Source organism: Lynx rufus, unplaced genomic scaffold, assembly GCF_022079265.1.
Source record: "Lynx rufus isolate CCGP_SWC_20201006 ecotype Redwood Valley unplaced genomic scaffold, mLynRuf1.p SCAF_10, whole genome shotgun sequence".
NCBI classification, from domain to species: domain Eukaryota; kingdom Metazoa; phylum Chordata; class Mammalia; order Carnivora; family Felidae; genus Lynx; species Lynx rufus.
Window position 1 is genome coordinate 9,080,436 of NW_025814824.1, and position 26,471 is coordinate 9,106,906.

At 45.1% G+C, this 26,471-nt stretch overlaps 1 protein-coding gene across 5 annotated transcripts in view; it reads right to left on the bottom strand.

Moving 5' to 3' along the window:
* The window catches only part of SMARCA2 (SWI/SNF related, matrix associated, actin dependent regulator of chromatin, subfamily a, member 2), a 179,787-nt gene that overhangs the window by 54,562 nt on the left and 98,754 nt on the right, over positions 1 to 26,471 (bottom strand). For all 5 annotated transcript variants that reach the window (XM_047101568.1, XM_047101535.1, XM_047101561.1 and 2 more), the window contains exons 25-27: positions 23,180 to 23,407; positions 19,579 to 19,656; positions 14,090 to 14,308 (exon numbers count right to left, since the gene is read on the bottom strand). In XM_047101568.1, coding sequence (XP_046957524.1) covers positions 14,090 to 14,308; positions 19,579 to 19,656; positions 23,180 to 23,407 — 525 coding nt within the window. The remainder of the gene's footprint in view (positions 1 to 14,089; positions 14,309 to 19,578; positions 19,657 to 23,179; positions 23,408 to 26,471) is intronic.

The window sequence follows — 26,471 nt, forward strand, 5'->3', positions numbered from 1 at the left end:
CACTGAGTGGAAGGACATGCAAAGATTCCTAAAGACAGGCTGGGGCTTGATGGGCCTCATGGGTTGGGATTTACTCAAACTGCTACAAAAGAGCCAACGAGCAGCCTCGTAACAGGTTAAAAATAATTCGGAACGTAATGGCACCAAATTAACCCCCGTCCGTGTTTTACTTGGCTCTGTCTCCAACCTGGGTACGTGAAGGTCAGTGAGATCACAGGTGCTTCTATTTTCTTTCCCTCACCTCCCTCTTCTGTATTTCTCATTATGCTTTTATGACCGGGGAAAAAAGTGCCTCTCAAAAACACTATTTTGAATTTTAGGTTAAAAAAAAAACAACAAAACTCCCAAGGGTTTGGGTGCTGATTATAAAAATGCAGAAAGATACATGGGGCGCCTGGGTGGCTCAGTCGGTTAAGCATCCGACTTCGGCTCAGGTCATGATCTCGCGGTCTGTGAATTCGAGCCCCGCATCAGGCTCTGTGCTGACAGCTCAGCCTGGAGCCTGTTTCAGATTCTGTGTCTCCCTCTCTCTCTGCCCCTCCCCTGTTCATGCTCTGTCTCTCTCTGTCTCTAAAAAAACGTTAAAAAAAAAAAAACATTAAAAAAATGCAGAAAGATACAACTAAGCAAACAGTCCATCACCAGATTCGTTTAACAGGATAACATGGTGGCAAATAAAAACCCCGAAACCGGGTTGGTAACTTCTCTTGCAGAATATGTATTTATGTCAGGGATTCCTCTGCAATGTGGGCACTACAGTCTGTCGGACTCCACGGTATCTTCCCATGCCTTCCGGTAATATCCCCTGGCATTAGTGTACCGATTTTTTTTAAATGTTTTATTTATTTTTGAGAGGGAGGGGAAGCGGGGGGGGGGTGAAGAGAGAGAGTGGCACAGAGGATCCCAAGCTGGCTCCATGATGGCAGCAGAGAGCCCAAGGTGGGGCTCAAACTCACCACCACCGAGATCATGACCTGAGCCGAGGTCAGCCGCTCAACGGACTGAGCCACCTAGGCGCCCCAAGTACTGATTTTTTTTTTTTTATTAAAATGAGTGTAAATGGATTTGGTCTTGATAATTTGGGTGGGTGGGTGGATGAGGGGGCTTCATATGTGTCAGTGAACAAAATAAACCTATTTGGCAGCTGTGAAGCACTCGGTAGTGTGCAAGGGGTTCAAAAAAATTCTTGATCTTGGTCTGTAGAGAATGGCAGAAGCCCCGACTGCCCGCGTGGGAAAGGTAATCCCGTATGGCGGGTACGACGGTCCCTTCACGAGCTCCACTATGCTGGCGTCCCATCCGCCCCGTCCTATCAGCACACAGACTCAGCTCACCATTCTAAATGCTACAGACAACCAGACCGTCCCAAACACTGGATCATGTATGTACTGAGTCTACTAATATGCAACAGGACCCTGTGTCAAACCTGCATTTTCAAGAGAAAGCCTTCCTGAGAATGACAGGAAACCTCTCCCCAGTGCCCCCGGTTTGAATCCCTGAGAGCAGAGTCTCAGAGCTGGAGCCAGACCAGGGTAAATCCACGTGGTTCTCTCCAGGGCCACCAAAGGCAGAGTCACATAAGGACAGGGCAGGAAAGATGGGGCATGGACTCTTCCTCATCCCTCCTGGGGAGGTGAAATGACGCCTCCAAGATGTCATATAGCAAAACAACGGCAGATCTGGAACCCCCGTTCTTTCCACTAAGTTATCAGAGGCAACTTGGAAAAGAGGACCACTGGCAGCCTCGATCAAGTTTTGAGGCTATCATTTTATTTTATTATATTTTTAAATTTTTTTAATGTTTATTTATTTTTAAGAGAGAGAGAGAGAGAGAACGAAACGAGCGGGGCAGGGCCAGAGAGAGAGAGGGAAACACAGAATCCTAAGAAGACTCCAGGCTCTAAGCTGTCAGCACAGAGCCTGACATGGGGCTCGAACTCATGAAGTGTGAGATCATGACCTGAGCCGAAGTCAGATGCTTACCCAACTGAGACACCCAGGTGCCCCTTGAGGATATCATTTTAAATAATCTTTAGAAAATATTCTACTGAAGGTACAAGGGAGGGACATTTTACGAAAATAACTTCCTGCGTTAGGATTATGCTTTCTACAAAGGACTATGAGCAGAGTGACCTTAAATATTGTATTTCAGTAGGAGTGGCAGACTAAGCTTTGCCTGGAGCAAAGTTTCATGGTCCCATCTACAATTTTTCACGATTCTGACAATCCCACATTCTCCAATAGAAAACAAGAAAGGAAGCCGTGCAAAAGTCCACGGACTTAGGCTTAAAATGCACATTCTCTTTTGGGGGCTTTCTTGTACAACACTAAAAATGAAAACCCAATTAATTTAGTGCCTTTTTTAAAAAAAATTTTCTTTTAACGTTTATTCCTTTTTGAAAGACAGTGCACGAGCAGGGGAGTTGCAGAGAGAGGGAGACACAGAATCTGAGGCAGGCTCCAGGCTCAGAGCTGTCAGCTCAGAGCCCGATGTGGGGCTCGAACTCAGTGACCACTAGATCATGACCTGAGCTGAAGTCGGACGTGTAACCGACTGAGCCACCCGGTGCCCCTAGTGCTTTCTTTTTGCCTTTTCATTTCGAGTTAGATTAGATGTGCTAATCTGGTTTTCACCGAAAAAGAAAGAAAACAGTTCAAGCTGGAAAACGGCTGTTGCGAAATCTCTGGCAATTTCCAAGGAATAGCTGGGTTGAAGCAATGGCTGTACTTATGTAGGCATAGTTAAGTGATCTTCATCAATGTGCTCTGAAATTAGAACAGAGCCTTCAAATTCTTGAGGAACTCAGGAGCACTTAGGTCAAAACTGCATGCCTTTAGAATTCTTTTAAGTGAGAAAATTTTCCAAGGAGACACAGATCACTGGACCCTAATGGGAAAGAACGCCAACAATGTCTACCTTGACCCACATCAGTCAAAAGAAAAACACAACGCAGGATTCACAGAGTGTGCCGAAACGACACAGACTGCAACCAAATCTCCCCCAGCCCACATTTCTGGCTGGCCCACTCACGCAGTCACAAGTATTTGCTGAGTGCTATGGGTGAAGTGCTCAGATGCTGGCATAGGGCAGTGGACCAGACAGGGGAGCGCACCGGCTTTCCTGGAGCTGAATGCCAGTGGAAAGAGACAATAAGATAACCTTGGCATGATGGCATGAAGAAAACTAGCCTAGGTCACATGACAGATCCCGGCAGGGTGAGGCTATTTCAGCTGGGGTGGTCGGGAGGGATGTCTCTGGAAAGAGACCATCAGGGCAAGGAGATAGCCATCTGGGAAGGAGCCTTCCTGGAAGTACACAGGACCTGAAAGACAGCCTGGTGTGAAAGCCTTCCTGAGGGCTAGGGGAGAAGACCAGGTTCAAAGGCCAGGCAGCGGCCAGATGGCCACGCCTCCCAGACTATGCTGAAGTGTTTTGAGTTTAACTGCACTTGCAGTAGGAGACTGGAGTGTCTTATGTGGCAGGTTGGGGGAGCTGGAGTAGGGGTAGCAGGTAGGGGGTTATGGGAGTTGGTATTTGTTGTGGAAAGTACCCTCTGACCTCTCTGGGTAGCCACCTGAACTGTTGTGAACAAAGAGGAAATGCCATCCTCCAAAATTCCAGGAGTCTGCAAATGTCACAGGCCCCAGCACCTAACCCCCTGCACCTCCACCTCCTTTTCTCTGCTCAAAGGTGGAGGATGTGCTGTGCTGTATTTCACCTCCACTGGGGGCCAAGCAGGGTCGGTAGAAACCCCAGGAGCATAGGCGTGGCTGTCAGAGAGGCTCGGGTCTCCCGGGGACAGCCATGAGGTGACCTCTGTTGCCCTCCTTGAGTGGAGGGCACAGTCCGAGAAGGAGCTGCCCTTCCCTCCTGTGGAAGTTTTCTTAGGCGTGGGGGAGGGAAAATCAGAAATCACGTCCCCAGAGGCAGGACACTAAAACTCTAGCATAAAGTAGAGTGCATGTTGCCTAAACTCTGCTCATTTCTGGAACAGTTAAAAGCCCCACAAGTTAGAGCATCTCACAATCTATTTTAATCTCTATTAATTCCCATCTGTGTACACTTGGAGACCTGCTCTTGACAAGCTCTTTAAGGTGGCTAAGTGTGCACTATTATCTCTAATAGCATCTCTCAAATCTGGCTCTTAATTGCACTAATAAGGCGGGCACTGCTCCGACAGTAAGGAACAGAAACTTGACGATTAATGCTGCTTTCCCCGCTCCAAGCCAGTGCAGTTCAACCTACTCAACGTTCAATAAATGGGCGTCGAGTTGAATTTGCTTTGAAACAGCCTCCACGCGTGGACCCGCTAATAGGAAAAGCAGAGGATGATCGTTATCAAAACCAGAGTACAAAGTAAAAGGCAAACCAGCTTCATGGGATTTGGAAGGTTGTGGAAGGGACCCTGCGAATCAAACACAATGCAACTAACTCAACCCTGGAGGCCCGAGATCACCACAGCTGGCTGGTGGCGGGGCCAGGACCCCACAGGCCCAGTTCCTGACAGCTGGCCCCAGTGCTCTCTTCCCACATGCACAGAGGGTTAGGGAGAAAACCGTGGAACAGACAGTTGATAGCTGAGTGTGTATAGAGTGGTGGGCTTGAGGTGAACAAGCCTGTAGGCCAATCACACAACATATTCAGCAAGTAAACATTCTGTCCTCCTTAATTCCATTGAGTGGGCATAGGGACATCTCTACGCACCCCCTTTCCCTTTCTCCTGGCACCCCAAACCGTGTATTCAAGATACGCAACAGAAGTATTTTTGTTTCCTCTTTTACTATTACCTATCAGGTTTACTCTGAAATTAGTGAATACTTTTTCATAATAGCTTATTTGTTTTTGGAATCCTTCTTATATGAACCAGGTTCTCTATGTTATGCATTGAAACCTCGGAAAACCCTATGAAGAACATGCGATTATTTTCCTCGTTTTATAGCAAAGCTACGAGAGGTTACACTAGGCACCCCGGGTCACAGGCTAATTACCAATCAATGGAGCTGGGATTTGAACCCTGGCCCATCATATTTCAAGGCTTACTTTAAAAAAAAATTTTTTTTAATGTTTATTTATATTTGAAAGAGAGAGACAGACAGAGTGCAAGCTGGGGAGAGGCAGAGAAGAGAGGGAGACACAGAATCTGAAGCAGGTTCCAGGCTCTGAGCTGTCAGCACAAAGCCTGGTGTGGGTCTCGAACCCATATCTGTGAGATCATGACTTGAGCCGAAGTCACACACCAAACCGACTGAGCCACCGAGGCATCCCTCCAAGGCTTATGTTGTTGACCACCATCCTAAACTCCCCAGGTAGACAGCCACCAAAAGGGACAGCTGTGACACCCACCCAGACAGAGGCACAGTGACGGTAAAGTTATCAGCCCTGTCTCTAACCTCCGGATACCCTCCCCCACCTCCACCCCATGAATGACGTCATTTCAAAACCTATACCTGTATCAAAACATCACATCTCACACCTTAGATATATATACTTTTACTTGTCAAAGACAAAAATTCTTTCAAGAAGATCTTTGTGCAGCTTTACTGATCGAAAAAAAAAAGAAGTAAAAAAGAGTGTACGACAGACACCAAATCTTGATTCAAAAAAAGCAGGCGTATATCTAAAACCATCTATTTGTCTGCAGGAGTTGGCTCCACGGTAAAGATAAGACGAACTCATTGGGGCTTGTTAATATCAGTAAGCCCCATCCCATTTCTCATGGTTACTTTCCATGCCTGAGCTCTGCTTCAGAGCCCAATCCCTGTTTCAAAGGTTAAAACTTGAAACCAGAAATTCCACGCATCACAGTTTCAAAAACTGAGCAACACAAGTCTCTCTTGCTTCTCCACCTGTAATATTTATTCTAGTTGGTCCTTTGAGGGCTATTTCTTCTACTGAATTTTGACAAAAGGGAACAACATACTGAGGTCCAACGGCTGTGAAAATAATCTAGCCAGTGGATTTAAGAGTAAAATAAAAAGTGTAGAAAAGTGACCGAAATGCTTTTACTATTGTCAAATATTTCCCCAAACAATTCAAATTCTTGCCATTAATCAGTTCAGGACTTCCTTCCTAAGGTACGGCAGAGCGTGAAATTTGGCAAAACCCAAATCTATTTTCTAGGGCCTTAGCTCTCCCTTGTGTATAAAAGCGGAAATGCAGCTTGCTAGAAATTTTGCCCCAGTAGATCTGACGACCCAATTTTAGAAGCTAAAAATGCCATTTGAAAAAGGAAAAGAAATATCAATTTTTATATCTTATAGCAAAAAAACAAAGATTGCCCAAAGTGACAAAACAAAAGAGAAGCAGGAACAGATTAAAGGCATCGGGCACGTTACACTTTCAACGAAGAATCCAAAAAATCAAAAACAAGCACACAGAGAAAACCTTGTCAGTATAAGATATTTTAGGAAAAAGTACATCTCCCAGAATCACAGATGCTCTTGACTGTGATTACAACTAGGATTTTTCAGCCCCTGTCTCTGATTTCAGGCTGGATTGTACTTTTAATCCAGCCCAAATGCAAGACACTTTATCCTGTTTCAAAGGTTTCTAGAGAGAAACCACCTCTTTGGATAGGTGAGAAGATAATTTCGCTATTTTTCACTGTGTATTTCAATAGAATTTCAAATATATTATTTGAAATACCAATCTCTTTAAACCTTCTTGGTACCTTTTCCAGTCCTTTGTGACCACCTCTCCATGGATTTCTCTGCCTCCTTCCCAGGTAGGGTTTGGCACAGGCCGTTGGTGATGGAAAGCCACTCAAGGGATCTTAGCGTGTATTTGCAACCTGGTGTTTCATAGCTTTATAAGGCACACAGGTACATTCCCTTGAGAAGGGTCTCATTTTACTTCCTGATTGCCCCCTACTACTGTATATTTTAAGACTTTGTTACTGTTTTCTCCACTTTGAGCTGCGGGAAGGAGAAACCCCAACAATCTTCCTTTCAGTGTGGTCAGGAGACAGGACCATGAAGCACAGAAATCATGGGGAGGCTTGAGCTTTTAGCTGGTGACAGACTAGTTGAGGAAAAAGAGGGTTTTCTCTGTGCTGCCCTTCCTGGAGGTCCCTCTCGAAACCCTAACACTTCTAAAAATAGCTGAATCTATCCTTAGATTCAAAGATGTGAGAAAGTGGGTTTTACTGCTATCATTCACGTAACATCGTTAGGGGCCCCCAACTAACAGGGCATTGCAAAAACACAGAGGTACCTTCCTTCATCACCAGAAGCTTATACAGCAGGCCAAAACAAACAACAAACAAACAAACAAAACGCAAAAAAACAAGCATCTTCATACTCATACATGTGGACCACACAGACAGCCACCAGCAATTAAGAAGGACCTTTCCAAATCACAGTTTAGAGACATCACATCCATTGTGAAACAAAAGCATACTCTTCAAAGTTTGTTCCCTCTACCCGGCTGGCAATTAAATAGTATACAGAGCACATAATTTAGTTCGCATTCCAATTATCTTCAAGTGCTGTAGGGTATAAATCACTCACTCGGCAATTAAATAAATTCTGGGGTGTCACTAAATGTTTTAAGGAAGGGAAGGGTTCTGAAGTTGGTGGAGGGACCAAAGGTTCAGGAAGAATGGGAAAAACCAAGGGCTCCAGAATTCACCCTCAGTCCAGCTTTTAGCTTTGCAATCACCCCAGTTTTACTGACCTCCCGCCTCAAGAATGACTACGGCAACTAGAGATGTCCCAGACAGGGCACACACGGCAGGAGGTGAACTGAAAAACCTGTCCCCCTGAGCTCATCAGGGACATCTGCCCGTTTAGGCCGATGGGATGCCCGCTCTCACACAGAAAGAAACAAAGGTATTTTTTCCAAGAAGTCATCAACACGAGCCGGTCATTGTGTATGCGCAAACACACACACGCACACATACACACACAGTACGTGGTGTCACAGTGTTTTCACCTGGGGTACACCACGGGAAAAGCTGTAAAATGCTAATGGAGATAGTGTTTTTAAACCCACGTTCATATTCTCTTTTACGCCTTCGAAAGGCACCATTCCCTGTTGAGGGGAGTCACCCACTGTCTTCGGAAGGATTAGGGAAAAGTTGGTACACAAAGAAAAACAAAACCCAAATGATAACCAGTGACTTCCAAAAATGGATTTGTGAGCCCACCATCAGAACGGCGGACTAAATCAGGATTTGTTGAGGGAAGGGAGGGTTTCCTCAGTTCCAAAGGCTCTTTGCAACCAAGAGCTACCCTTGTGGACAGGGATCTGCAGAACTGCCAGGAGTCGTAGTGTTGAACCCCGGGCCGGGCCACATGTGGATGCGAAGTTGCTACATATAGGGCAGGAAGGCAGGGCACAGTGCCTTCTTTCTTGGCCACAGAGGGAGTAAAGAGGAAGAGAGGCAAAAGGTCAGGCCTGAGGATATTGCCACCTGTTGTATAATAATTTATCTGGTCTTTGTCCTGGGTTGCTGGCATAGAGCTTTTAAAACCCTTGGAATTTCCTGAGTGGCAGTGGTGCCTTTGTTATGCTAATGAGGTGACCCAGGGAGGGCCCCCAGAGGGCTTCTGGATGGGGGCTGTCACCAGAAGGACCAACCACCCGATTAGATGGTGGGGCTGTTGAGCGGGCCCAGCCTGGGAGGGGTGGGGGACCGGAGAGGGAGTCCAATCACCCAGCTGATGATTTTAATTATTCGTGCCTGTGTAGTAATGAGCCCCCGACAAAAACTCTGGACCCTGCAGCTCAGTGGAGCTTCCAGGTTGGTGAACGCACTGATGTGCCAGACGGGCGATGTGTCCTGATCCAAAGAGGAGAGGGCAGGGGAACTCGGTGTCCCCTTCTCAGACCTCATCCAATGTGTCTCTTCATTTGCTGGATTCGCTGGTCCTTCTGACGTGGGGCTTCCGTAACAAAACTAATCACAAAGTAGTGCTTTTCTGAGTTCCGTTAATCATCAGAGCAAATTACTGAACCAGCGGGGGTCATGAGAACCCCTGAAGTTATAGACGGTCAGTCAGAAGGAAGTGCAGGTGGCCTGGGCCCCCCCCCAAAAATGTGGCTGCTGGGGGAAGGAGGCACTGTCTTGTTGGGGGCTGAGCCCTTTAGCTTGTGGGGTCTGTGCCAATGCTGGGTAGTTGGTTCCAGACATGAACCCGGTTGGGGTTGAAATGGAATACTCACCCGCAAGGGTCCAAACTTGGTGTGCCTGTGCGATGGGTGCAAGGGGCACAAGGAATGAGGTCCTAAAAGTGCCAGATTTTTCTGTGATGCTAATATAGCGCACACTTGAGGATGCTCGCCTCACAAGCTCCTTCTGAGGCTCTGGGAGGGTCCCTCACTAGGTGTTCACAGGGTCAGATTCAATATGCACAAGTGACATGTTTTTGTCTCACTTGTTGTATTTTTTTTTAATTCATTATTATTTTTTTACTGTTTTTTTTTTTTTTTTAAATTGAGAGAGAGAGAGAGAGAGAGAGCGAGCAGCAGGGGAGGGGCAGAGAGAGAGGGAGACACAGAATCCAAAGCAGGCTCCAAGCTGTCAGCACAGAGCTTGATGCAGGGCTCGAACCCATGAATCATGAGATCATGACCTGAGTCGACATCGGATGCTCAACTGACTGAGCCACCCCGGTGTCCCAATTGTCTCGCTTATTTTGAAAAGCTCCCTCACCCACCCACCCATCAGATTCTAGAAGCTTCAGTCTTGACAACCCTTTGGAAGTGACTGTGTCATTGTTGAGAAATGGGGCTAGACTGTCTCCCTGTTCTAGCACGGCGCGAAGAAAGCAGCCAAGACTTTGGCGATTCTCAAGCTGGGCACGAAAGAGCTGAGGGGCACTCTGGCAACACCAGAGGGGCTGGGGTCCTCATGAGACTTCAGAGTGCAGGAGCTGGGAATGGAGTCAGGACCCCAGACTTCAACAGCACAGATCATGGCAATCTCCCAGAGGATGAGATGGGAACCAAGGGCACATAAGGGCGTCGAGGGATGGGGCGGCCCGGCAGCCCGGCACTGACCCCGGCAGACAGAACCGGGGCACCGGCCCCCAAGGCCATGATGAAACACCCACTTCTGCCTTTTTCCAGATGCCACTTGAGAAGGTACGTGGGACAGCAGCCCCCAGGAAGAGGAGAGAAACAGCCCATGGGGTACATGCCTGTTGACCTGACTACCCCAAAAAGATGAGTTAACTCGAGATTGGCTAAACCCCCAAGGAAATCTAAGTCTCCCTCAATGGAAATAGGGATTTCAGAACAACTTTACAAAAACGTTTGTTTCTTTTTTTAATTGAGCTGTGTTTGAAATTGTGAACCTTCTCATTTAAAGCAACATTATGGATACAGAAAAATTTAAAAGCCTTCCAACTAAACAGATTGTCTAAAGGTCACTGTGGGAATTTTTAGCATAATATGATTATAAAATAAAACCTGTTTGTGATAAAACCGTAATAAAATTTTCAAAGAAAGTGGCCATATCACTTAAATTTAACCTAAGTGTTCTGAGGCAGAGACTGCTAGCTAGTCACCAAAATCTTATTTTCCTGGGCTGGCGGCCAGGCCACATTTCCCAGTCTCCCTCGGAGCTGGTGCGGCCACACCACCGACCTCCCGCCGACGGAATCCGACCAGAAATGGATTCAGGCCTGGCCCGACTGAACCCCACACCCACCACTCTGTGCTGTCTCCCCCACTTCCAGCTCACTGGGGTGCAGATGAACAAGCTGCCGGAACGCTCGGTCAGCCTAGATCCTTGAACAAGCCCGGGCTCACCTCGGGCTTTTATGTGAGGGGATAACATCCTACTTAGTTTTCTGGACAGGCCCATGAATGCGGGGTGGTGAGTGAGCATGACCTTAGGCTCTATTCTTGCACATCAATCTGGTGCTGATTCAAGGTGGCACTCCACGGGCGCTTACTATTTGCACGTGGAGCTCCTACGTTGTAGCAAGATCCACCTTACCCACTAGGAGCCGAGCAGGCACGTCGGCAGCTAGCAAGAACGCAAGGAAACTGGACTGCAACTGGGACGAAAGAACAGGCAAAGGCATGTGACAGCACAGGGGAAAGTTCATTTGCGAAGGCGCCACAGATATGGTGGCCAGGGGAGCTGGGCCCTGAGGGATTGGAAAGCTTCCGAAGAAAGGACAGGGGCGGACGTTGGGACAGTTCATTCCAGACTGAGGAGACAGAATCAAAGCCGGTGAGAAGCAGCTACAAGGAAAGAGGATTCTGTTCAAAGAGAGGGGAAGAGCTAACAATCGGGGTTGACCACGAATTGGAGGCACTACGCAGACAAAAAGGCAGAGCGATTCCTTGAGGGGTGGCCAGCCTCCTGGCACAGGGACGGCGGAGAATGCGGTCCCAGCACGGGATGGGTAGCTGCTCCATTCAGCGGCCTTCCAGCTCTGGGATCTACGTATCTCCGGTGCCTCTGCCAAGCAGGCTTTGTACAACATTGCCAGAAGAAAGAAGAATTATTTTAGCCCTGTTTCAGCGTTGCTTACACGACGGTCTTTGCCACATTCCCTTTCAAGGCTGTGTTGGCTGGGATGGGACCATTCAGTGCGTTCGATCCTAAGCCAGTAGAGAACATCCCTTCACGACGAGGCTCAGGAAAACCCCTTGAATATGATGTTATTATCGGAAGAACTTAGTAGGCTGATACTAACCAGGATTGCTGCTGGGGACCAAGAAAACAGAGAACAGGAAGTATCTGTTTCGAATGCGGAGGCCGTGGGACAACGCCGCGTGAATTGCGTGTGCTGGCTGACAGCAAGTTACTAGCTCCTACCACCAATTATGGACATACGACTTTCAGAAGAATGGTTCACACAAAGACATATTACAACACAGCTGTGCGGAGAGCACTTTTGTCTTTCCTGGGTGACTTTTTATCTCGCAAGACACCTCGGCCTGAGCATCATAAACGTGAATTTCACAGTGTAGTTTTGAAAAGCAAACTAGTTTTCCACTTTTAGACGTCTATGTTATAGGTCAAAGAAAGTCTACCGGAGCACCAGAAAGAGAAATACTATTCTAACATCACAGTAAATGAGTCAATTTCCACTTTCTGCATACAGAGTTATAATTTCATTTCATAACCCTTTCTGAGTTTCTACTATGCGCTCGGCACTGTGTTATTCATTAGTGATATAAACGGAATGAAAAAGAAAAAATGGGGTCTTCTAAACTTGAAAACTTCCTAAGATCCACAATGTTATCTTTTTGTAAGAGCATTTCCAAATGATTATTTTATTTATTTATTTATTTATTTATTTATTTGAGTGAGTGAGAGAGAGAGAGAGAGAGAGAGAGAGAATCTTAAGCAGGTTCCACACTCAGCATGGAGCTGGCAACGGGGTTCATTCTCACGACACTGGGATCATGACCTGAGCCAAAATCAAGAGTAGGACACTCAACAGACGGAACCACCCATGTGCCCCCGGCCAATGATTATTTTAAAAAATGGTAAGTTCGGCTACATTCTTGCCCCAATAAGCAAGGTTATTTTGCTTGTCACATCTCGAGATTCTACATATAAAGAATGACTTTCAGTGTTGGCCTGGGCCGTTATCTCATCTCCTGTAACAGGACTCCAGATACTTAATTTAGTGCTTAAATAAAAGGGAAAGAGAAGAGAATTTTCCTGAGCTCAGAAATGATTGTTAAACAAACACAGAACTCTTCACATTATAGAATGGATCTTAATTAAACAGCTCCCGCCTCACAACGGCGAAACAAAAGAAACCCATAAAGCCATGTTCCGGGGCCACTGGAATGTTCGGATATGACAGTAAAACAGCCACACAGGAAGTGACATTTCATACGCCATCATTCAACCATAAATATGAGCAGTGCCTTCTTAGTCTCTTTCTTTTCCAGTCCTTTCAAAATTCAGGTCACGTCTCTCTCATCGTACAGCATCCTGAGTAAATCACATCTCAAGTGGTGACAAGACCTGTCTGCCTTTGATATCCAATCTCAAAATACTTCCCAATCGCCTTTCTACCCACCTACCTTACTTATGTCCTGGGTCCTAAAAGCCATGTTTTACAAAGCTTGGGAACTGCATTCCCTTTCGATAAAATGAACAACTCACAACAACAGCTTCTATTTTGTTTGGTTTTCGCCCAACTGTGCTGGCTCTTTCCAGCCCACATTTACTGGTCCTGCCTGGAACGTGGATCCCAGTTTGTTGTCAAGGCAGGTACTGAGTCTGCTCCCTGTGACAGAAAGCAGGGCTAAACCTTCAAACGGAAGATTCCCACCGGCCTTGGCATTCGCACCATGTCATTCCTAGGTGCACTGTGGTATTTCTCTGCTCCCCAGGCAACATTCTGAGATTTCCTTCCCTAGCCAAAATGAGAAATCAACATTTTCCAAAGTGGGGCGGAGAGAGCCCCAAACGACAGAATAACACTTCCAAACATCAGTGACCCTGAGTCTGTGTTTGCGACGGGACAGATCAGATTAGCCGAAACTGAGCACGTCAATGCTTCAGCACTCACAGATTCTTATTTCTAGCCAGCTGTGTGATCCTGTATGGTCACTGAACCTCTCTGGGCCACAACCACTTTGTCTATAAAACCAAGAGAATACCAAGAGACCTTCCAGCTCTAAGTTCTTTGGGCCACAACAACTGCTTTGTAAAACCAAGAGACTCCAAAGACACCTCCCAGCTCGAATTTCTTTGGGTCTGGGAAATTAACAACACGGTTAGAAAATGCCACTGTCTCTGGACTGACTCTGCAGACCTTGGAAAAGTAAAACTCGGATTAAAGACCATGAAATTGAGGGGGAACAATTAAAAGATCTCTAAGGCCCCTTTCCACATTTTGATTCTAACTCCGAGAGTGAGGCTTGGCCGGGCAATTGGCCATAAAACATTAGCGGGTCTCATTGCTTCCAATGGCCAATTCGGCTCTAGCGAAACATTCTTCATCATGTTTCCAGGCACTGCCTTGAAATGTAAAGCGTCCAAGGCAACAGCAGAACGACTTGCCCTATGCTCTGCTTTCACTGGCAACTCGTCCCTGGGTCCCCGATTTCTCAAGCCAACGAGAGCATCCACCTGGCAAGAACAGGTAAGAAAGCCACACCTACCCTCAGCCACTGCTTCTCCGTGAGGGCGTCGCTGTAGTCCACGTCCCGGCGCTGGCGAGAACCCCTACCAAATATTTTCTCCTCCTCTTCCTCACATGTGAGCCGTTCAACTTCGGCATCATCCTTAATAATCCAGGAGGGCAGCTCATCTTCCTCCATCAAGCGGGGCTTACGCTTTGGGTTCCTGGCATCTTCCCTCCGTCGGTCCATGTCCATGCGCTGCAGGTAGTAAACAGAAGTGTCACCAATGGGAAGGGGGACTCTGTCCAGTACCGATGTCACAGCACACAGAACTTTCACGAGGGGCACCTGCGTGGCTCAGTCGGATAAACGTCCGACTCTGGCTCAGGTCATGATCTCACAGTTCACGAGTTTGAGCCCCGTGTTGGGCTCTGTGCTGACAGCTCGGAGCCTGGAGCCTGCTTCGGATTCTGTGTCTCCTCTCTCCACCCCTTCCTCGCTTATGCTCTGGGTGTGTCTCTCTCTCTCTCAAAATAAATTAAATAACACTAAAAAAACAAAACAAAAACAAAAACAACTTTCACGAGTCTCCTCCTATGGCTTCAGGGCCCCTTTCTGCTTTTCCCACAGTCTCTCTATCCTGGCTTACTTGTTCCGGTTCCTTCCTCACACACACTGTCCCACCAGAGATTCTGCAAGGTGAAATCTCCTCCCTCCCTCCGTACCCCATCTTTGAAATTCATGCATGTAAAATATGCTCTTTACAAATTCCTTTACTTCACCTGGGTGTGTGCAAAAGCTACCCCTTAAAACAGTGAGAAAATTCCAATTGGGGGTATATTTAAAAAATATGAGCCCCAGAAATACAATTTGCTGCTGCCCTCGCATGAAAGTACTCTCTGAGCATATACAAGAGAAGCTTCATTAAGAAAACTTCCTTTGACTCAGTAGGGCTCATGCTTTTAATTAAACAGAGAAAAAAAAAAGTCAGCGACCCAAGTTTTGCTGCAGACTGGCTCACCCTTGGACTCGGACATGTGGGCACATAAATGGCTTGATTAGTCATTCGGCCATGAATGTATTGGATTTTCGGCACACCACGGGTTCCGTGAGAGGAATGTCCTTCGACGCTTTAGCTTTTAAAAAGTTTAGCTCTTATGAAAATATTACAACGCCAGAGAAAAACCTCAGATGTAATGTCACCTCAACGGATCAAGTTTTAAGTAAAGTATCTCCCTTTCATATATTTTCATAGCCTTTGAATGCCTACTTCTCCACCTCTTGCTTTCTTTTTTAAAAACCCAGTGCACCTGGGTAAATTAGGTACTACATGCTGGGCTTTAACCTATAACTAAACAATCTGAGAGCTAAAAGAAAAAAAAAAGTAAATAGGACCTACACGGAATTGCTGCTTATGTTATACACACACACACACACACACACACACACACACACATATATATGTATATGTATGTATGTATGTATGTATACGTATGTATATATGTATATATATATATACGTATGTATGTGTGTGTGTGTGTGTATGTATATGGGTAGCTAGATGTACTATGTCTACAATCAAATAGACCATTAACTATTCAATGATTTACCTTTCCCCCTTCTTCCTTCAGTTCTACCATCCTGAAACAGGAATTCAACATAACTTTTTCTTAACAACTGAAACTGGTAACAAAATAGAAATGAAATTTCTATTCAAATCCAAACTTGACCTCTAGAATCGACACAAAAATTAAAGTTCAAAGTCCCGTCACCTACGCTTAAACATTTTTGGAAATCATTATATTCCCAGGTTTGGGGCAGGCTTGCGGCACGGGGGAGCCCCATTGGTAGATAAATGTGGCCGTCCTGTTCCGTCATGTGCTATAGTTAGCTGGAGAGGCTGTCCTTAATCCTGACTCCTAATGTTCTGGTATCAGAAATGGGACCCACCAAACTTGCCTTGTTAGAACACAGAATGCCTTGCTAACAATACAGTCTACAGAGGGGCTTCTCAAAGGGACCGCCTAGTAACAGTACTTTAGAATGCTAATGGAAAAAAAAATTTTTTTTTTGGTGAATGCATTCCACTGTGATGACAAAATACTGCCACATCCACTTCTGATTACATCACCACCATCACTTTTATACCGATATACCTATATATGACTTATCCCATGCATTGTCCACAAGTGAGAAAATAAATCTTTTCTGACATAAAAATTTTAAAAATCGGTATTAAAAAAAAGTAAACTGATAGAAAATCTGATATAAAAACTAAATTGCATTTGTTTTTTTATTTTTCGTTTATGAAGGGGTGATGCACTTTTTAAAAAAAAGTTTACTTATTTACTTATTTTGAGAAAGGGAGTACATGTGAGCCAGGTAGGGGCAGAGAGAGAGGAGAGAGAGAATCCCAAGCAGGCTCTGCACCATCAGCACAGAGCCCGTCGTGGGGCTTGAACTCAGAAACCATGAGATCATGACTGGAGCTGAAATCGAGAGTCAGACGCTTAACCAATTGAGCCACCCAGGTGCCCCGGGTTGATGCACTTTTTAATAAGCTTAAAGTTCTGATGCTTGCCATCTCTTCCCAAAGATTTCTACTTGCAGAAGACACGTACAAAGATGTGAAGTTGATATTCAAGCATGTCTAATTTACTATTTAGGTACTACATGAATGTATTTGTTTTACGATACATTCATGATAATAAAAGTTGTGCTAACAACTACAATGATTTTTAAAAAGCACTTCTTAAAGCTTCATGTTTGTATGCCGTTGAAATATTTCACATTTGTATCTTGATGTGGCAAAGGTCTTTTTAGGTAAAATTCATTGTTAATCAGTGTGAAGGATCACTGTTTCTGAAGTTCTGTTTTTAGGAGAAAACAAGAAAAATATTTAAAAGAAAGGTTTCATTTTAAAGAAACTAGCTTATCTGCTTAAGGTGCGTTATTTAACTACAGTGTCCATGATAAATAAAATGATAACCTTATATTAATTTTTACATAGAGAACCAGCTTTTCAAATAATAAGGGATAAAAAGGTTAAATATTTGAAATCCAAATCTAGCTTGCATTCCATTCTTGTGTCTCACTGAACTTTTTCATCAGGAGTAGCTGGCAGGGAATCAAATGTGATTTCCTGCCCCCTGGTGGAGGTGCTAATGCATACAGAATGGGACAAAGGCAGCCCACTGCTTGGATTTAAAAAAAAAAAACAAAAACAAACCAAACCAAAACTTTGTATCATCTAAAAATGAGAAGGCAACCATTAACAAGCAGAACATTCCCCAAATCAAAATGCCTACAAAACAGTGTTCCCTAGCCAGCCAGCTTCATTTGTTCTAAGCCTCCTCTTTGCGTGATACAATATTCCCAAATTAAAAGAAAGCTGGGCCTTGGCCAGACATTTCTTTTTTTTTTTTTTTTTTTTTTTTCCCCCTGAAGCTTTCAATTTTTACAAATACCCAGCCCAAAAGTCAGAAAAGAGATGTACTCTTTTCCCCTCACTTCGGGGCTGCTGATGCAAAAATCTCCATCTCTGGGCCTAATCTAATTTGTATAATGACAGGCAGCTTATCCTTTCCCGGGCCTCAAGAGTATCTGCGGCTGTAGCACTGCTGAATTATTGCCAATCAGGAAGCAGCCAGGGAAGCTGAGGGCCTCTGGCCCCGGTGATCCCCAGTAATCTACATTTTAATAAGTTCGTCAAGGAGAGAAAAGATGTCTGTTTCCTATGTGTACCTCTAATGTCCCCAAGGAGAGCACCAGTCTATAAGGGTGACCAACAGTCGGGGCTCAGAAATTTAGGTCTGAGGGACACCCTGCATTGGCCATGCTGTCACATGACTGTGTTGCATCATTTCTAGCCAAAAATGCCTTTCCTAAGGAGGGTGGTTCACTTAGGAACGGGGTGGGGCGGGCAAAGTGCTCATCCCAGGTTAGGAGCTATTCCCACAGCTCCCTAAAACTTCCCTGAGGAAGAATTAAATGTCTTTTATCTCGAATCTTTATGTGTGGACACAACCGTTGTTCCCTAGTCAAAAATTGCAAAAAATAACGTAAGCCTCCACGCAGCTGGAGCTCTCTTCTCAGACTGTCTGGGCTAAAAAGACAGAGGATGCAAATCCTGTGGGTCACATCTGGCCCAGAGTCCTGTTTCATTTGGCCTGCAGTAGGAGATCATGATAAAAACAAAACTGAATTTAGCCGCAAACATTTTGAAATCCAGAGATTGCCCATGAAAAAAACCTAGATTTCCAGCTTCTCTTGGAAATTTGGAATTCCTGGATACCTGGGGCCTTGCGGCTCTGTCCCCCTTAGACAAAGCAGCTCTGGTTTACCACCACCACCCACCCACCCCCATCCACTTGTTTCACTCCTGCAAGATGCCTGACACCTTGAGGACATTCAAACTGGGGGCCTTGGACTTGGGGGCCGTGCAGCATGACCGCATCACAGTTCACATTTCCTTACTCATTCCGCCATCAGACTAAATGTCCGAAAGATCAGAATGATTGATGGTACTGGAAGGAGCCTTGCAACTTCACAGGTCCTGATCCACACTGACATCTTCACGGGGCTTAAAATGTTGCAAACGCTGCCATTCGTTCACTCAAGATTTGCTAAGCAAGTACTATGTGCCAGAAACCGTTCTGACCATTGGGCCGCAGAGTAGATGAAAGAGGTCCAGCGTGTGCCTGAAGAATGCAGCAAAATATAGCACTTCTGAGGGCCTCCTTCACGACCGGAGGGGCTTGCTTCCGCACGTACTGACTCTGGGGCGGGCCACACACGTAAATCAAGTGCAGATTTCAGCAAAATCGCACGTGACTATGTAGTATGGAACGTCAAGGTTGAAACCATGGCTGTTAATTCCTTAAATGTCAAGGTTCTTTCCTATCTGCCCAGATCAGCGAAATCCAACCAATTCCGATCTTTCAGCGAAGGCTACGCCTTGATGTGCATCTGGAAGGCTCCTGCTGGCTTAAGCCAGGCTCTCTTCAACAGGAAGGAGACACATGACCCGTGTTGTTTGGCTGGGGAGCATATCTGCTTTGATCCAGTAAGGAGACAGCGAGGGAATGATTGTGAACTACCTACAGGAGTAGGGCAGGTTCCCAGAATGATGCTGGCCTTGAATCACAATGAGTTGGGATTGGGGCTGGGGGGCCAGGGGCAGGGATCTGGGGCAAAGCCGTAGCCTACAGGGCCTGTCCATCCGGAGGGTGCGGCTGCCACTAAGCCCTGGCCAACTGTTTCCACACAGAGACGTGGGCCTGGTGCTGCCCACCCTCATTTTTCAAGAGAAGCCAGAAATCAGGATTCTTCTTATGTTGGCAACAAATTTGAAATTTTAAAAAACACTGCGTGGGCCAAACAAAATATGTCTGCAGGCTAAATCCAGCCAGTCTGCAGCCTCTGAACTGAAAGGCCCAGGCTCTCCGTAAAGGAAGTTCTGCCAGGGCACGCAGACTCCAGACATCGCGCGTTAACAGAAAAAGGTGCACGATTTTCTATGGTATTACCATAAAAAGATCAAATTCTTCCTCTCGTCGAGCAATCATTTGGTTCAGGGTCTCATCGTCGGGCACTTCATCTTCTTCCTGGGGTTAAGAACAGAATGATTTAACAGGCTTTAGGGGAAAGTTTGGACAATCAGGGTGAGGTATGAAAGAGTAAAGTGGATCTGTCCTGTAGACCACAGGGATTCATTTCTCAAGCCCCAAAGAAAAGAGAAGGGTCACTGGGGGTAGTATTTGCCATCATTATTTCGCAAGCTACTCAAACCAATCTTCCCAGAGCAAAATCTGTTTAGGAAGGACACATGGTACACTATGAAAAGTACTGTGTGTGTGTGTGTGTGTGTGTGTGTGTGTGTGTGTGTGTGGTTTTTTGTTTTTTTTTTGGTGCGGGGGGGTGGTGGTGGTGGTAATGTGTATCTTGATTCCATTACTTTTGAAACAAGTTACTTAACGTCTCCCCTGCTTCAATGACCTCATCTGTAAAATGGGCGTGACATTTAATTCACAGTCAAGTTGTAAGGAAACGCGAGGGAAAAAGTGCCTGACATAAATCCTTTTAATTCTATTAAGCTGCATATAAGTGCTGATTTTCAAAACCTTATGAAACCCACCAATATGTGAAAGTTTGTGACGAGGCACAGAACAAGGCCATAAAAATCATACAGATAGGTCAAATATAGAGCCTTTAAGATGGGTTTAATCAGTGTGTTTCAGTGGGAATTATTATGCTATCAGTTAAAGTTCTGGATGGGTGCATAAGGGGGAACAGTTTCGTTTTATGTGATCTTAGACCAAAGCACATGATCTCTCTGCAAACTCCTCAGAAACCAAGTTCTCAAGTTTTCTAGAAATGCTATGACTTCCACACTTTACAAAAAACCAAAAAAATCTAAAAGTTGGGCATATACTACAGAACTTACCTTCCAAAATTATTTTTATCATATGCTGACTGAGTGTGTTAAGAATCAAATGGGGGGATCGCAGGGTATGGGCAGAAGGAGGAAAAGAGGAAAACCCACAACTTCAAATATCCAGTTTCCCAAATTATATGTGCAAAAACGAGGCACCTTGTTCTAGAAAGAGTATGAGTGTCCTAGCAGCTTCAATGACTATGGTTCTTCCCAAGATAATGTCTTATGCACTGTGTTAGAAGTGAATGCATTTCCATAGGCAAATATCTAATGACTCAAGATAATAATTCCTCGTAAAAAGCTTTCTGTTCTAGTTCGCCTCTAACCTGATTAAAGTAAATTTGTCTCAATATTGCATTTCATTTGACAAAGACCAAGCCTATCTGGCAGCGGGCTGATACTTCATGGTACGAAGAATTTGGTTAACATATCCTTTGGTGAAAAGGTGCCCTGGTTTGCTCACTACCTAGAACCCCATATTATCCACTCTCTGCCTACACAATGGGGGCTTGCACATCCCCACGCGTAAGGTGAAAAGATTCTCTTGTAAACTGGCAAGAAGCCTGCCTGCAAGCGTCTGACCTTCACAGAGAACGAAATGGCTGGGAAGTGTGCAAAATACGCCCCTGGGGTCTTTGTATCTTAGTACTTCCCGGCCTGTCAGCCGTGCAGATAAGCAGCCTACTCGGCCTCAGTATTTGGAACCACAGCCCCTGACTGTGGTCTGTCAGTGTCTCCAAAGATCTGGACACAGGGCGCCCAGGGCACCCAGACACAGGACACAGGGCACCCAGAAAATGGCACCACGTCTGACACACTAACAGCCTGGAAGGAGTGTGGAGCCCCAGTAATGCGGCTGGCCCCAGGCCCCACCCCAGCCCAGTCCTGGTGGCCCCTGCGGCTGGAGACGTCGACATCTCCCTGCAGCCTAGGACGGGTGGAAACCTCCGGGCTCCTCTGCACGCCATGTTCCCCAGGCCAACCTCTACTGTGACAAGGCCTATACAAAACGAGTTAAAAGCAAAAACAGGGTAGAGACCATGGGCTGAGTATCAGCTCTGCCCACACCTGTGTTGGGACAGTATACATCATGCAAAAAAATAATATATGTTTTTTAATTTCCAGGTGTGTAAACAAGAACACAAAATTTACCTGACAACCTGATTCTAAATCTGGACCAGTCAATTTCAAGAATCAAGCCCCTATCACGTATTCAATTTTAAGAATCAGAGTGGTGAGTTATTTGAGATCACAATTTTAAAAATACGGGTGGATGTATGAATGCGTGCGCACACATATTTTTCATTATTTTAACAAAACCTAATACATAACTAATCAAATATATTAGACCTACAAGTTAGGAGGAAGCACGGTATAAAAGTGCTCTTCAGTTTGCAAAAAGATTCATTTCAGGATTCATTTGAATATCAAGATCTACTTCACATTTAGGCTCATTTCACACACGCAAAAAAATGTACGGGAGACTTTCAAATGAATTTGGTTTATAATTTATAGAAGATTTCAAAAACATATATCCTACTTAAGGCAAAATCGAACTGTATCTAATATATGCAATGAAAATAGTATTCCGTATGAATATGTTAAGGTAAACCCACTCCTCAGCTTACAAATATAGGGACATCAAACTAAATCTGTCCATCCCAAGACAATTTTATGGTAAGGATTGGTGCTGGTATTTTGCACACTTTTCTAGACTACATTAGAACTATGTCTTTTGATCTCTTTCAAATCTGTTCGGGTTGAAAATTCAGTATAGAATTACTAAAATTGGCAATCTAAAAAAAATACAAGCGACTACCCCCTTAGAGGGGCGCCTGTGTGGCTTAGTGGGTTAAGCACCCGGCTTTGGCTCAGGTCACGATCTCACGGGTGCGTGAGTTCAAGCACACATCGGGCTCTGCGCTGACAGCAGAATCTGTTTGGGATTCTCTCTATCTCTGTGCCCCCCCCCCCCACTCATACTCGTGCTCTCTCTCTCTACGTGAATAAATAAACTTAAAAAAGTTAAAAAAAAAAAAAACCCTTAGAGAAACATAAGGAATGTGTTCTTTGAACAATCTTGCCAAGTAAAGATATTTTTTTTTTTTTAAGCTGGTCATTTTCTCAGCCTTTGGTCAGCTTTTACAGAAAAATTGGCACTGGAGGTCAAAGTCCTGCTTTCAGAGTGTAAGTACAAGAAAACACGTTAAGATGGCTGTGAGGGCTTGTCCTACAAACATACTGAAGAGCTTAATCAAAAGGCAAAAGACAGAGTCGGCCCAGGGTAGGGGGATGGCAGAGAGACAAGGCAAGGAGGGACCCTTCTTTCTGGCGGTGTCTACTCTCATCTGGCTGATTGTGTCCGGGTACCAGGGGCCCCTGTGCAATTCTGCATCTTCCCTACAGAAGGTGGCATTTACAGTACGATTAAGCACCCTGTCTGCGTCTCTCGGGGGGAGCCAAGGGGGTGTGCCCTGGCTGAGCCTTGAGGTGCCTCTGGCAAAGGCTTTTAAGACACTGGTCTGGATGACTTTCAGAGGCTTTCTGTGCTTGGGATGTAAGACAGGCAGCTAATTTATTCATTTTAATCAACGCCAGCCCAGCAAATTCTTTAAAGAACGACCAGGTCGTTCTTAATCCTTCCGAGACAAAAGGCCGCTGTGAGATTTCATCAGCTCGGCTTTCTATCGTACCTCGTTTTCCTCTTCGTGCTCCAGGATGGCCTGCAGGAATGCCCTCCGCTCGTGGCTTGAAGACTTCTGATCAAACATACCCGCCTGGATCACTTTCTGATCCACGTTCAGCTTGTATTTCGCGGCCGCGAGAATCTTTTCCTCCACGCTGTTGACAGTGCACAGCCTCAGCACCCGGACCTCGTTCTGCTGGCCGATGCGGTGAGCTCGGTCTTGTGCTTGTAGATCCTGTGAGGGAGAACCACATGCTCTGAGGGCCAGCGCACCTGCCTCAGCCCAGCGAACAAGTCACCTGCCCGAGAGACAGGGGAGCGTAGAGGGTTACTTAACCCACCCACGCTAGTGAAAAGATTTTGCTTTCATTTTTAATGTATGCAAGCCACCTTCTCTGGAAAACCTGAGTTCATCCCTAGTTGAGGGAAGCTGGGCTCCGATCGGCCAAGCCAACCGAAATACATATCAGGTTTTGAAATCCAGGCATCAAGGTGTTTGCACCCGTCTCTAGGTTCACCATCAGATTTTGTCCTGAACTAAAACACAAAACAAACGAAGACCCCATTAAATTTGATGTCAGATTTATGACTTTGATATTACCTACAACTAACCTTAAATCTCAAGAAACACTAGACGCTGGTCTAAAGTGTTAGAGACGATTTTTAAAACATCTGTGAATTATACGTACATACAGTATACATATACACCGTACAGATAGGGACTTGTCAGGGGGCAGATCTCCATGCATCTAATTCCACCAAAGACTCCATCTTTAGTTTGGGCAATGAAAAGAATTCCCCAAATTATAGCTTGTGGGATGCTAAATTGGTCACAGTTTTGGGGGAAAGAAATCCGGAACCAAGTACCAAAGTGTTAAAACTGGGTATGATCTCTGACTCCTGAAATTTTGCTTCTGGTAATTTATCCTACAGGAATAATCGTGGATAGGATATGCACAAAGATTTACAAATATGGGTGTACCTCTCGGCATTATATAGTATTTACAATGGTTTTTAAATTTTTTTTTATGTTGATTTATATTTGAGAGAGAGAGAGAGCGAGCCTGTAAGCAGGGGAGGGTAGAGACAGAGACAGAATCTGAAGCAGGCTCCAGGCTCTGAGCTGTCAGCACAGAGCCTGATGTGGGGCTTGAACTCATGAGCTGTGAGGTTATGACCTGAGCCAAAGTCGGATGCTTAACCGACTGAGCCACTCAGGCACCCCTGTTTTTTGTTTTTGTTTTTAAAGCAGAATTAAATCAACATCCAACAATAACAGATTGGTTAAAAAAAATTAATCTTTGTATGTATGTACCATATACTATATGCAAAGTACCATACAAATTAATTATAGGAGATTTAATGACACAAAGCAGTAACAAGTAAAAACGACACGTTACATATGACTATGTACATGTGGATCTCATATGTGCATATTTACGTAAACCAAGTAAAAGGCAGGAATTTACACTTCCAAGTAACGAAGAATAAAGTCATTATTAAATTTCCCTCATTTTACTTTCAAGTGGTTGAACAATTTTTTTTTTCTGCTTTAAACCTATATTACTCTTATAAGAAAAAAACAGTTGTAATGAATTCTTTAAATAAAACCCCTACTAAACCTAGGAGGCCAAGTTACCTGATTTCAATGCTACACCACAAAAACATCTTGGTCTGTCACTTTGATCTAGGTGATGGTCTCTGGGCCAATGCTAATTAGTGGTTTCCATGCACCCCCCGTTAGACCCGTACACGTTTTGGGGGCAAAAGTCTGTCCCCTGTATCCGGCATCCCAGACGCCCTGTTTTGCACAGAGCTGATGCTCTACAGCAGGAAGCCCAGCCACTTGGCCTGATGAGTTTCCTGGCCATGCACATGGCACGAGACGGCAACAGGCCAAAGTCTGTCCAGGAGACCCGTCTTTGCTGCAGGGACCTCTACAATTAAATGACTCGTGAGGCCAATATGTTTCCTCAGAAGATACCCGAGTAATATAAATATCAGACAGCTGAAACACAAACACAGCTGGGATTCAACCAAATCAGATTACGTTCCCAAAACAGGAGAAGGTGAGTTGGAGACGTACCATCCAAAGCTGGTAGGGGGAGAGGGGGTCGGAACCCTAAACTTCATTTTCAAGCTCTTAGTTCAACCATGTCTCTCGACAAACGCTCACGAGAATGGTGAAGCAGATTTCAAAACAGCGAGGTGTATGTTATCCACCTCTGGATTATTCCTAGAACAGGGGTCAGTGGAATGTTTCCTGAACGGGCCCAACAATAAGTATTACTAGTAAATGTTCTAGACTGTCTGGGCCAAGAGCAAGCACTGAGCAACTGTGCTGTCAGCAAAGAGCCCACTTAGGATCCTCTGGCCCCTTCTCTCTCTGCCCCTTCCCCCACTCACACGTTTCCTCTCAAAAATAAATAAAATATTTTTTTAAAGGTTAGAAAAATTATTAAAAAAAAATAAAATGATCTATCTATTTGGCAAGTAGCCAAAATTATTATTTCTAAGCTGAAGGTTTAAAAAAAATTTTTAATGTTTTTTAATGTTTACTTATATTTGAGAGAGAGAGAGAGATACAGAGAGAGAAAGAGAGACAGAGTGTGAGGTGGGGAGGGGCAGAGAGAGAGGGAGACACAGAATCCAAAGCAGGTTCCAGGTTCCAAGCTGTCAGCACAGAGCCTGATGCGGGGCTCGAACTCAGGAACTGTGAGATCATGACCTGAGCCAATATCAGATGCTTAACCAACTGAGACACCTAGACGCCCCCAGGCTGAAGTAGTTTATAGAATGTTTAGCCTCTGAGTCTCTAAGCTGAAGTGGGGAGCGGGGGGCAGGGGATACTATGACAAAGAAAAACATGCTTTCGTCATTGAACGGATTCTTCAGTACCTCTTGAGATCGGAGTCGCCTGACACTCGGCCACACTAATTAGGTGTGATTCTATCTGCACATAAGAACATAGCCTGGGAAAAGGACCTCCAAGGTAACTTTGTGGGTGGCCATTCTGTGGTAACAAAGCAGTTCAAACTCCATGGGCTAATAGTAAAGGCATCAACCCATGTTTCTGATTCGCAGTTTGGAAATGAGAGTCTTGGTAATTCCGAGGGATTTTATTGCTAATTCCACATGCGTATGTGCTGTCCTTACTTCTAGCAAGGGCCTCCAAGTAGCAACTTCTTGGCCTCTATCTTCAACTTCGCAAATGGACCTGCGATTTCATCAACAGGACTTAATTTTGATTCAACTGACTTAGGATTATTATAGACACTTTTGTTTTTCAAAGCACACTG